Source organism: Hevea brasiliensis, chromosome 10 (genome assembly GCF_030052815.1).
Source record: "Hevea brasiliensis isolate MT/VB/25A 57/8 chromosome 10, ASM3005281v1, whole genome shotgun sequence".
In the NCBI taxonomy this organism is placed as follows: Eukaryota; Viridiplantae; Streptophyta; class Magnoliopsida; order Malpighiales; family Euphorbiaceae; genus Hevea; species Hevea brasiliensis.
The window spans coordinates 90,801,685-90,815,593 of NC_079502.1; the positions used below are offsets into that span (position 1 = coordinate 90,801,685).

The 13,909-nt window shown below is 34.1% G+C and overlaps 1 protein-coding gene and 1 long non-coding RNA gene across 2 annotated transcripts; both read right to left on the reverse strand.

Annotated features, from left to right (window-relative positions):
* Positions 1-1,022: 1,022 nt before the first annotated feature.
* On the reverse strand, positions 1,023-2,821 carry LOC110670980 (putative UDP-rhamnose:rhamnosyltransferase 1). Its single transcript, XM_021833317.2, has one exon. It carries the CDS (start codon positions 2,693-2,695, stop codon positions 1,310-1,312), a length of 1,386 nt encoding a protein of 461 aa, XP_021689009.2. The 5' UTR covers positions 2,696-2,821; the 3' UTR covers positions 1,023-1,309.
* A 3,541-nt stretch (positions 2,822-6,362) lies between these two features.
* Positions 6,363-13,909, reverse strand: LOC131183782 (uncharacterized). The gene is made up of 3 exons (XR_009151790.1): positions 13,795-13,909; positions 7,062-7,118; positions 6,363-6,484 (listed from the first exon to the last, which is right to left on the reverse strand). It is a non-coding gene; the product is annotated as an uncharacterized LOC131183782 (long non-coding RNA).

Below are 13,909 nucleotides of genomic sequence, written 5' to 3' on the forward strand. Positions count from 1 at the left end.
TTTTTATTAATAGTAATTCAAATAAGAAATTGATAAAATTTTCAGTGTAATTCCTATCTAAGAGTACCTTAAGTAATTTTAAATAATAAAAAATTTATATCCTTACTAGATCATATTTAAAAAACTAAATAAAGAAATAAATTTTATCTATATACTGCTTATTATATTTAAAAATATAATTATTTTTTTATAATTTGAAGCCTCCTAAGATACGCTATAGAGGAGTTTTACTAGAGATTTCATCAAATTATGGTTTGAGTAACTGTTAAGAAAAAAAGAAAAGGTGATTTTATTAAAATAAATTAAAGTATAATAACTAAAATAAAATAATTAGTAAAATTAAGTGACTACAAATAAAATTTGGGTAATTATCAAATGCAGTTATTAAATTTTATGAATATTTTTATAAAAATTAATAAATTTTAATTTTTTTTATAAAATTTATTGAACTTTAATTTGATGTCATAAAAGTCATTATAATAAAAAAATTAAAGGTTTTCAAATTAATCTACTAATTTATTAATTATTTTATAAATAAAATTATCAAACTAATGGTTATTGATGAAAAAGAAATAAAAAAAGAAAAAAATACGATGATGAAAAGAATAAGTAGATACGTTTTATATATTTAATTTTTTTTAATAATAAATTAAAGTAATTTTATTTATAAAATAATTAATAAGTCAATAAATTAATTTAAAATTTTTAATTTTTTAATTATAATAATTTTTAAAAAATTAAATTAAAATTTAATGAATTTTATAAAAAATTAAAATTTAATAATTTTTATTAAAATACTTATAAAATTAGGTAATTATATGTGGTATTTATCTAATAAAATTCCTCTAAAAAAAAGTAGGCAGGAATCGAGTTGAGTAATTCAACGTTAAAAAATTTTTGCTTGAACTAAGTTTATTATAAATTTACGATAAAAATAATGTTATATTTTAAATCACGATGAAGTGAGTCTATTACAGAAATACCTTTAAAACACGAAAATTATTGCCAAAAAATCAGTAGAGTAATTTTTTATTCCACTTGAATTTATTTTTATTAAATAATTATCTAAAAATCCAAATGAGATGTTACATCAATAGATTGTGCACTAGCACTTACCGGATTCTGACAACGACACTTTACCCAACTGGAACGATGAATTCAACTCAAACATAGAGATTCAGCCCCACCATTAACGACTATGAGACCCAAAAAATAAAAAAAAACATGCCCTACACTGCTAGTTCATTTACATTTACATCACACTTTTTTTAAGAGGAAAAAAAAAGTTGGGTTAATGCCTGCAAGCAACTCAATGATTTTGCAGAAACTCAACAAAATGATCTATATATCGATCATGAAGATCTTTATCTGCAAATAACTTGCTCATCTCCTTTGCATTGTCTCTGTATACTTTTCCTTCCTTTTCAACCATCACCATCCTCAGCGACTCAGCCACCGATTCCCTCGCAAAAGACCCATCTTCCTCATCTCTTGTCACCTCTACACCCACCTTCTTCTCTCCAAAAACTCTTGCAATTAACCCTTGGTCTATTATAGTGATTGGCAACATAATCAAAGTAAGTCCATAGTAAAGTGCCTCTATAACTGAACTATAACCACAGTGAGTCACAAATCCTCCTACTGATTCATGACCCAAGATTCTGAGTTGAGGTACCCAACTCGTCCACACCATGCCACGTCCCTCGACTCGTTCTTTGAATCTATTGGGTACCTCGACCGAGTTATCCCGTTTCCTTAGAACCCAAAAGAATGGCAACCCTGATAACTCTAACCCGAGTGCCAACTCGTTTATTTCAGGTTGACTCAGTTCCACCTCGCTTCCAAATGCTATGTAAACCACAGAACCTTTGTTTTGCTTGTCTAACCACTCTCTGATTGCGAGCCACGTATCATCTTCGTTACATCTGGCATCAAAATCTGCAGGTGGCAATAAACCTATTGGAAGCGCAGGCTTGCAATGAAGCTCTCCGAGAAGCCTCAAAAAGTCCGCCTCTAACTCATTGCAGCTCCGTACAGCTATTACATCACAACCTGCAATGACTGATCCTAAACGAAACACATCGGAGACACCTGAATCGTTTACCCCGACAGGATAAGCTCGCTTTGCCTCATGGAGCTGATATGCGACCTTCGAAGGAAAAGGAATCCAATTAGGAACTACAGTGAAATCTTCTGGTTGAGTGCGCGGATCCTCGCCATTAATCATGGCAGAAGATGATGATCCAAAGAAAGATACACTCCATGCAGCTAAAATATTGAAGAAGGCACGCGAGATCCTAAGATTGGCCGCAATGGAAGGTAACCAGTAAGGAGCAAAGTCGTAAATGATCCAATCCGGAGTAGAAGTTTTTAAAAACTGGAGAAGAGGACCTTGGAGGCCGTCGTAGGCAATCTTGAGGTATGGAATTTTCTGGGAAGGTATATCAATGGTGGCCTCTGCACTGTGTGGGAGATGTTCAACTGTGGGTAAAGGGAGGCTCACTAAATTGATAAGCGGTGCTAAATTTGAAGGGATATTGGGTAAGCGTCGGATGTTTCTAGGAGTGGATATGAAGGAGATTTTATGACCCCTTTGGGCTATGTGCTTGGCAAGATCAAGGAATGGGATTATATGACCAAATGCCACCCATGGAAACAAAGCAACATGAAGCTTTTTACCAGGTTCACTCATCATGAGTTGGTGATGGCGGTGATCCTCCGATATCAAACCCTCTCACTTGCAGGCGTTAGTGAAATGCTTGCCACTCTACTCAGCACTCAAAATATGAAGACGCGGATTGACCAATTTTAAAGGTCGGTCTGGAATCCCCCAAGACAAATTATATTTTATATTCGAAACATGTGGTGATTTATTTACATAAATAAAATAAAATAAAATATGTTTAAATTAAAAAAGTAGAAACTAATGTGATCTTGATTATTTAATCTTCTACTAACAAAAATGTGTTTAATTTAGAAGAATGGATGTTAACAAAATAAAATTTGAAAGATATAATTATTTTAAATTAAAAATAAAGAAATTAACTTAGAATTTGTTATAAATTTAAAAGAAAATTTATTATTTACTCTATTTTTAAAAATTGGAGTATAATTAATTTGTCATTGGACACAGTATCTACAATGCTTTCAACATCTTCCCTTCTAATTTGCTTCTAATCTGGTATAGTAATAGAGTGTTACCAATTGATCTGTCACTAATAGCATGAGTTTAAGCAATATAATTGGGTTGAGATAGATTAATTTTAGTAATTAATATTCATATCAAATTCATATTAAATTTTATTTTATATATTTAATATATATTATTTGAATTTATCGATATAAACTTTTTAGAAAAATATATTATTAAAAATAAATTTTATATGTTTTTTATACAACTATTAAATTTTTAATATAAAAATTATTAATAAAAATATATTTACAAGAATTATTAATTAAACATATAAAATTAAATAAATTTAACAAATTTTGATAGCATATAAATAATAATTAAATTTAGAACAAATATAAATAAATTCAAATATAAATAAAATATTTTTATGAGTACCATTCAATTTCATATTCTTATTTTCAGTTTTTTCTATGAACAAGAATATTATTGATAAAATAGTTAACGAAAAGCTTAGAGGATTTTTGGTTTAACTTATAAAAACCAACTTATAAACATCTAGAATTTATAAGTTAATTTAAGTTTATGAACATTCAAAATTTTAAAAATATACGTGTTTGGTTAAAATATTTATAAGTGACTGATAAATTATTAAAATATTTGATAAAAGATAAATCATAATACATTTATTATTAAAATGACTAAAAAGATACTCAATAATATTTATGATTAAATTCTAATAATTAAATAAAAATAATATAACAAAATATTTAATCAAACTAACTTATAAACATATCGCTTATAAATACTAAAATAAAAAGTTGAATTCCTTAACATTTTTCTTTTAACTTATAAACTCAACTTATCAATCTAAAAATTGTTATAAACAAATAGATAGGATCAGTTATATATATATAATAAGTGCGAGATGTGTGAACATAGCAAGGGTAGTTGATTTCACAGGTTTCAATATCATCATGGAGATTTTTTTTTTTTTCAATCAAAGAGAGTATAATTAATCCATGATGAAAGTTTTGAAATTAACCATTTTTTTTCCTATTGTTCAAACATATCTCGCACTCACCAAAAGTGGCATATTATAATTAGTCTATTGAAAAAAAAAATTTGTCTAAAAGAGCACTTTATTTTTAGTTATTTTAAAATACACACTTTTTGTCTAACAAATTTTATTATTAAGACTATTTGTTTTATAGAAAATGACTTATATAAAGAAAATATTTTTTATGAAAAATATTTTTTAAAATAATATTTTTTATGAAAATATTTTCTATTGTTTAGTTATAATGTTAAATTAATAATATTTATTTATTTCATATATGTATAAGTGTGTTCACATTTTAATAAAATTTTTAAATTTTAGAAAATAAAAAATAACTTTCTCTTTTAACAAATTTTTCCTAAAAATAACTTAATTTTTTTTTTATCAGAAAAATATTTTCCGTTAACTAATTTTTTTGAATGCTTTCGAATACTAAAAAATATGAAAAATATTTTTTATAAAATAAACAAAACTTAATATTTAAATTATATATATTGCATTTATATCTTACATTTTTTTTAATTTATAGTTTTTTTTATAATTATATATAAATAATAAATTATTACATGCATTTATTTATTTTATTCGTAGACAGAGCAACACTGCTGCCCGTGAGCTAGTTGCTATAACTTTGAAGGATGATTTTTTTACGGCAATCAAATGACGAAGATCATCAATGAATGGTTGAAAATTTTCGAGTTGATTTTTGACAAGCCTAGCGATTTTGGAGAAACCGACTGCATATTTGGAATTAGAAGGTCACAAGGATTTCAGAGGTGTGCGCCCGGATGGAGAAAAAACCTCTAGCATTTCAATCACAAATAGTAACATGTGAGCCCCCACAATAGTAGTGGACCACACAAGTGGGCCACACTGGTGACCACATACAAGCCCTATAAGAGACATGTGGACCTATTGGTGTACCCCACTTGGTGAAATGCGGGTCCTACAGGCTGACAAGTCGTTTTAGGTAGTAGATGGTTCCCAAGGTTTTTGACATTTTTACGTGAAGAATTTTTTTTTAACATGAAATTAAAATTTCAATGAAAGGAAATACAGGGGGTTAAGGACTAAATCTAAATTAAAAAAAATAATCTAAAATTTATCAATCCAGAAGTTTTAAACCAGTCCATTATAAAGCAAAAGAAAATTAGAGAGAAAATCTTGAGAACATACCAAAGAAGATGAAACAGAACCCTTCACTATAGCTTTACTGCATGGCACAATCAAAAGATTGAAAATTCACTCATAGGTCAATCTCATATCTACACATCATACTACAATGTAGCCAAACTTGAAACAAAAAAATCAACATAGAGATATCCAGAAACAGAGAAAGTACTCTAGTAACCAAATCATTCTCTCCTCTGCCGCCTGAGAAAACAATGAGCCCTTCAAAGATCTAAGCTCCCCTTACAAAGCCACCCGTCGAGGACAACAGATCCGATGTCAAAAGAGGACGCAAGACAACAGAGGGACCTACCACTAACAACTTTTTTAATCCTCACTAGATTTCATCCGCAAACATGAAAGGTCACCTATTCTCTTCGGTTATGACAACCCCTACACAGATCTACTCCTTATCACCCTCAACATGAAAACTCATAGATCTATAAGAAATAACACCCAAAAGACTATTTACTCTCAACCCAGTTGCAGGAGGGATAAATCATAGTTAGGCTAGTCTTCCCTTGCCCCGAAGGGTAAGGGAAGCCTTCAACAGATGAAAAGCTTGACAACTCAAAAGAAACGACAAAGAAAAACTTTGAGATAAATATGAAGAACATTCATCTGTTGGAAATTAAGGAGTATTATGTGGAATATTGTTCTAAGCCACAAACTTAGTGAAAGGTACAACTTGTCACGACCCAACCTATTGGGCCGGACCGGCACTAGGACCTGGGCCGACATAAAGCCCCCGAGGCCCGTAGTAAGCCTTACTATTCTCAAATCCATAACCAAGGCCCAACAACTTAGGTCCAACATGTAAATACAATTAAATAAAATATTTTTATTCGGGTCATCCCAACCCGATAGCCATCGAAAACTGAAATAAGGGAAGCATCGCTCAACCCTGTTACCTTATTTACAAAATGTTTAAATACCATACAAATCGTCATTTATTAGTCTCAAAATTTTAAATTAACACAATCTCTAACAAGGTCCACACTATTACTAACACATGCGGAGTTCTAGATTTTAAATTTAGAAAAGATAGTGCAACAATTAAATAATCGACGTTAAACCTGCGAGGAAGAAAACAGGTTGCTTTGTAAAATAACTCCTCCTGTGGCCTGGAAAAATATTGAACAGGAGTGAGCGTTCGACTCAGAGAGTAAAATATCAATTTTAACCATAATCTCTATAATTATCTAAAACTAATGCACCCTGTAGAGTGAAATGCAACATTAACAACATTTTCACATCATAACATCAAAAAGGTAATTTGGAGCACTCACACACCCTGTGATATCAATCATAATATATGGGAGCTGATCCCCTATACAGCTCTCTTAAATCTAACCTGGTGCCAACGAAGAACTCAAGCAGGACTTTCGCTTAATAAACCAAATCGGGGGTCCCAGCGAAGAACTCAAGCCGTGACTAACCCCCGAAGGATCGGGTCCCAGCGAAGAACTCAAGCCGTGACTACCCGTCCTATCCATAGTCCACACCACATCACACGCACGCCAACGCACGCACACTGCTCCAAATTACCACAACAACATCCATGGCACTTTAACAGTTATGAATGTAACATAATTCGTGCCTAGAGTTTAACTACATAAATATATGCATATAAGTGATGCATGGGCATGCTTGAACATATAATAATATCGAAATTACAATTAAAATTAATATTTTACTCACAGTACACCGTCGACTATTGTGGCTGCTGGATGCAGAAAAATAGTTGATCTCGATCACCTAATAATTAAATTATAAATTTATTAGTACTAACTCAAAATAAAACTCTAAAGAGGCAATAGACAGCCTAATTCATGCCGGAAATCCGGCAGAGTTTTCCCTATACCTGGGACCTACCCAACCTGCAAAAAGGCTCAAATAACACTTCTAAATTCTCAATTTTCATAATCACATCTCATCAATATCACATGGCCCCTCCTGGGCCCTCCAAATCAGACAATACTCAAAATCTTAAAAATTACGTTTTAGTCCCTATAATTGATATTTTGCCAAAATCCACTTAAACAAGCTCTAAAAATTCTAAAATTTCGCCCCGTGGTCCTTAATAATATTATAAGACTATTGCAAAAGGAATTAAAATTTTTCGATCATCCACGAATATTTTATGAATTTTATTCTAAATCGATATTATTCGAAAATGAGCAATTTGAAGTTCGGGTTTACCTATGCCAATTCTGACACCTGGAACGCGTCCAGAACGTCTGAAAATGTTAGGATTGACTGTAATATTGACCACGTTACGAGGCAGACTCTGGCGTGGATCTGGCTGAAAATGCGGTCCGGGCGCTGGTGAGCCATCCTCAATCCGATCGCACCTAAATTAAGTCCAAGTTTTGTTAATAATTATCATAAAATTATTTTTAAATTTTTGAAATCGAAAAAGTTCAAAAATCTCATCAAGCAATCTGAACCGTCCGATTATCGCCTTTTTCAAACGGTGTCCGATCGGAGCGGGACCAGTCCTATCTCGAAGATCTCGTCGTCCTGAGTCCATCGGTGGCCTCGGATTTCCGATCCGACGGTCGGATCGCCGGAAAAGTGATCGGAAACCGAGAAACCCATATGATTTTCTTCCAACTTTCCCTCGTCGGTTCTCTTTCCTCCGGCCACCAAACGGGGTGCCACTGGTCTCATCTGAAAGTTCATCATCTTGGGAGTCCGTGACACTTGGAATCACCGAAAATGGCCGCCGGAGTCGGCCGGGGCGACGCCGCGAAGTCGGGCCCCTGCTGCGCGCTCTCCCTCTCTCCTCTCTTTCCTCTCTCCTTCTCTCTCTTTCTGTTGCTTCCTGCTCAGTGCTGCCGCCGTCTGGTGGTTGCTCCGACACGGGGGGAGGCCGACGGTACCTCGCCAAGATCTGCTGGCCGTGGGACGAAAAAGGGAGGAGAAAGTGAGGGGAGAGTGGAGTCGAGAGAGAGAAATGGGGTGAAGTCTTGCATTTTTGTTTTTAAGTTTCTGCAGTTTTTTTTTTTTTTTTTTTTTTTTTTTTATATGGGTTGTTACATTCTTCCCCCCTTAAGAAAAATTCGTCCTCAAATTTTCGAATAAACAAGAGATAAGGAAAAGAAGATTATTAGAACAAGCACAATCATTACTCCTCCAGCTATGCAGAAATTGATAAAACATTTATTCTTCAAACTCTTCGTATATTATATATGATATTCTATTACTCTCTGATTCTACTATGGTGTCCTATTTGTCATCATCTCTATCTAGAGATGCTCTTATCTCTTGGCTATTCATTGACCATTCTTCTGTCATCTCAGGTATTCATTATAACTCCATTGCTCTCGACTTGATATCTGATAACTTTAATTAACTTTGGCGCTTACCTCACTTTTATTACTCCCTAACGTGTCTCTTGATGATTTCAGTCTTCATTCCTTTGTTTCAATGATCTCTGTTTTCCCTAATGACATAACTTATGTTCCTTGTTCCAGGGTATCTTATAAGTAGCTTTCCTGTAGCACCTAATCTAGGCATCCTGTTCGAGATCTTCACTCGTCTTATGACCTTAGTGGTCAGTACCTATAAATCTTCTCACTCCCATGATATTTCAAATGTTTAATCTCCTTTTGTGTCATTACTAAGGTACTTAGACCAACCTCTGTCCATTTTATGTAACCAGTCAGGTAGAGTCTCCTCCAAGGGCCAAGTGTATCATTTATCAATATTGGAAAGTGAACTGGGTCTCTCCTTCTAGGTAACAAAAGTGTTTATATTCCCTGACAACTCAATCCATGCGACTTTATCGATTCTCACTCCTTCTCTGGAATGGAAATATCTAGACTTCTTCCTTTAGCTTCTTAGTATGTGGCCTACTTCTGACACATTGGCACTCAGATCGAGGCTCCACTACTCCTTTAATCTATCATCTCATAATAACTTATTTTAAACATCCCTTAGTGTGTTCCTAGCATACCTATTCCTCCTTATCCTCATCATTATAACTGGTTCTATCGAGCTCTTTTTCTGTCCTTTGCATCTTATCCACTTCCCTTTTCCTATTTTTTTGGTATTGTTGATATCTTTTCAACCTGCTGTACTTATTCCTCAATTTAGTCCTATCTCATCCTTACACCTTTTCCTTCAAAGATGTCTATCCCATCATCAACTTTAACTTTCATTTTGTTTCTTAGTCTTATCTTGATTACTAGTTCTATTACTTCAGGAATTCTAACCTTACGATTTACTCCTACCAGCACATTCTTCACCTTATGTAACACTTGTAATTAACCATAGAAAATTTTCCTTGTATCCCCCTTTTCCCAACTTAACTATCAGAACATTATTCCCTACCAGCCTTAGTAGGAAATTGCTTATCCTGGATGGATATGAGCCCCAGAACTATAAGTTCCATCTGAACTAACATGGCTATGGGAAATGTGTGCCATGCCTTAATTCTAAAGAAAATACTTCATGTGTTCATTCTCCTTAATATAATCACATATACTGCCTATAGCTTTCTAAACTTCAACCTCAAATTATCCATCAGCAACAATTTCATCTATTGAAACTCATCCATAAATAGTATTTCCTCTAGCTCATAGTTTAAAACAGTTGCAAGCCTTAGTAGCTAACTCAATTTAACTCCTGTCATCACTCTGATCGTCCTTTCATACTTAACACTAGGTACGTACTTACTATCATTCTCATATCAGGAAATTATGTATGAATTGGTGCCTACCAAACTCTCAAATAACTAGGTCTCCTTGATTCAGTCTCTGTTCCTTATATAACCTTCTAAAACCAAAAGCAAAAGCTAAACTTGAAAAGAAAGAAAAATATCCTCTTATATTCAACTATGCCAATTGTCCATATAATAACGTTTAACTATGTTTCTTGGTCTTTCTCTTCAAATTTCATCATCTCTTAGCACAATTGTGCTCTACCTATAAGATATCATCTGCATGAACACTTTACCGTACCACTGTCCTTCCTGACATAATATTTTATAATTTATTAACTTTACTTATACTCGACCAATAATTCATATCTATCATCGTTTATATTGTGCCCTTAACTTTTGTTGATTCCTGAAAGATTTCTCTCACTAATAAATTCTTCCAACACTAATTCCACCCTTATCTATGGTCATTAATTTGATCCTTGAACTTTCTAGTGATTTATAACCACCCAGACTTGTCATTTTTTTTTTTGTTCTACCCCTACTGTTGTCCTGTCGTTATTGCTTCACTACAAAGTGATTCTGTTGATCACACTAACAATGTTTGCCTGACATTCATGACGAACCTCTAACTACCTTCTCACTATCTCAAAAGTCTAAACTAAGCATATGTATCATTATCTATCATTCTTTTCCTATCATCATACCTATTTGATCCCTTAGATTGACCTTTATTCAACTTACTACTTACTAACTTCATTTTCTCTACCTAATTAGGTAGTTCGCAATACCATCGCACACCTTCTAGCATTTACTCATTATTATGTTATTCCATACCTCCATCACTGTTCTCACTAATGTGGTCCCATTTTGGGTTTTCCATCCTTGTCATTCTCCTTGCCAAGAATAACACTTAGTCTACCCTATATCTTAACTTTGTTCCTTTTATTATGTGCCCTTCAAGTTGTCCTTCCGTTTATTTCCTTTGTCTTACCCCAAATAGAACTTGACTATTCTATCCCTGGTTCCATTCTTCTTCCTAACATGACAGCTGTACCGGTTAACTATATCTTTCAGAGTCTCTACCACGTTATCACATATCTGTGCCATTCAGATTTGGTCCTTTGACCACTCTAGCTAGTACTTCTACTGGCATTTAGATTATATTGGATCTGGCACCAATTGTCCAAGCCTTCATTCTGCACTTTCTCTATCCATTGGCCTTCTACAATTTATCTTCGCTAATTTATTACTGTTAACACTATTATAATTAGATTATACTATTGTTTTGAATAATATAAAGTTAGAAAGGAACTCAGGAAATTGCATTCATACTTTTATCGTATGATTTCTATTCTTATCCTTTAGCTTACATAATACCCTTACCACCTCGAGAACTGATTCTGCAGTAATTTTATTTATTTGTTATTATTATTATTATCCATGTTTACTCAATTAGCCAAAACTTAAGGCTCCGGACACCCAAACCCGTCATCCAATTCAAAGGATTTACATCCATCGTGATCTGATTATATATGATTCCTGTAATGGAACTTGTATCCTCTGCAGGATACCCGAGCCTACTACTCTCTATCACACTCTACAGTCCCATCTGGGGCACTATTTTGTTGGTCACCATTATTAGTAATAACCTTCGATCCCTTCTGAAAAGATAGGACTATACCCTAACTTGCTGCAATAAAGGTACTACATTTACCACCTTGCCAAAACCATGTCAAATTAATGTCTCTCTTATCATATCATAGTTCTATAAATCATCAATTCATAATTTCGACCTTCTCTAGGTAGTAGGGTTGTACTTTACACCTTGCTAATACACAAGGTATTCTATTCTCATTAAGTTCTAAGCAAAACGTCTGTCGTTCTGCAAAAATCATCCAAAATTCCATACCAAATACTAGATGGTCTCACTCTATAGGTGTCACGTTTACTTTGCAACTAATCCGAAACCTCTGGTATGATGGCAACTCTTGATGTAACTCTAGCTCATGCCAGGGTAACTGAGTCACTAACTCTAGTTACCACTCAACTGTGACCTTTCGATATTCTAGCTCTAGACTCTTAACCAGGAGTTCCCAACCCCTCTACAGATATAGAACTCTGTTCTGGTATTACTGTACCAAAACAGAGGCCATCCGTAAACACTCTCATTAGGGAGCACCACGGGGATGCACGTAGCTCTATACAATAATCTTATGTCGGTACTGTAATCTGCAGCTTACAGAGCAGACATCGAGAACATGGTATAGTTACTACGATACGTCCTGACCAACTAGGTCTCCTAATTTCTTATCTCTCTTGAATCTTCTATTATCATAAACTTATTCTGACTGGGTCATCCACTGATGACTGCTAGCAGTGGTATCCTCATCCTTATCTAGGGCAACTGTACTTTCAAGACTCACCTTTATGTACTCGTGCCTTGCACGAAATGGGCACACCATTTAAACCCATACTGACAGAAACATAGCATTTCTTGGAGTACATATCCTCATGATAGACCTCACATGTCTACTAACTCTATTTCACATTTCTATGTACTCCACGAAAATCAAGACACTAATTGAGGCACTTTTATATTTCCCGAGGTATAACGCAGAATCTAGAAATAAAGAATTATAGAAAAGACAAAACAGAATCCTAAACTCCGCATGTAACATCCTAACAAGACTCCTTTTACACTCCCAAGTATTTTATTTCCCATGAATCTAGAGCCTAAGCTCTGATACCAACTTTGTCACGACCCAACCTATTGGGCCGGACCGGCACTAGGACCTGGGCCGGCATAAAGCCCCCGAGGCCCATAGTAAGCCTTACTATTCTCAAATCCATAACCAAGGCCCAACAACTTAGGTCCAACATGTAAATACAATTAAATAAAATATTTTTATTCGGGTCATCCCAATCCGATAGCCATCGAAAACTGAAATAAGGGGAGTCTCGCTCAACCCTGTTACCTCATTTACAAAATGTTTAAATACCATACAAATCTTCATTTATTAGTCTCAAAATTTTAAATTAACACAATCTCTAACAAGGTCCACACTATTACTAACACATGCGGAGTTTTAGATTTTAAATTTAGAAAAGATAGTGCAACAATTAAATAATTGACGTTAAACCTGCGAGGAAGAAAACAGGTTGCTCTGTAAAATAACTCCTCCTGTTGCCTAGAAAAATATTGAACAGGAGTGAGCGTTCGACTCAGTGAGTAAAATATCAATTTTAACCATAATCTCTATAACTATCTAAAACTAATGCACCCTGTAGAGTGAAATGCAACATTAACAACATTTTCACATCATAACATCAAAAAGGTAATTTGGAGCACTCACACACCCTGTGATATCAATCATAATATATGGGAGCTGATCCCCTATACAGCTCTCTTAAATCCAACCTAGTGCCAGCGAAGAACTCAAGCCGGACTTTCGCTTAATAAACCAAATCGGGGGTCCCAGCGAAGAACTCAAGCCGTGACTACCCCCCGAAGGATCGGGTCCCAGCGAAGAACTCAAGCCGTGACTACCCGTCCTATCCATAGTCCATACCACATCACACGCACGCCAACGCACGCACACTGCTCCAAATTACCACAACAACATCCATGGCACTTTAACAGTTATGAATGCAACATAATTCGTGCCTAGAGTTTAACTACATAAATATATGCATATAAGTGATGCATGGGCATGCTTGAACATATAATAATATCGAAATTACAATTAAAATTAATATTTTACTCACAGTACACCGTCGACTATTGTGGCTGCTGGATGCAGGAAAATAGTTGATCTCGATCACCTAATAATTAAATTATAAATTTATTAGTACTAACTCAAAATAAAACTCTAAAGAGGCA

Coding starts and splice junctions, on each gene's coding strand:
- LOC110670980 (XM_021833317.2), bottom strand. CDS start 2,695: ATGATGAGTGAACCTGGTAAAAAGCTTCATGTTGCTTTGTTTCCATGG.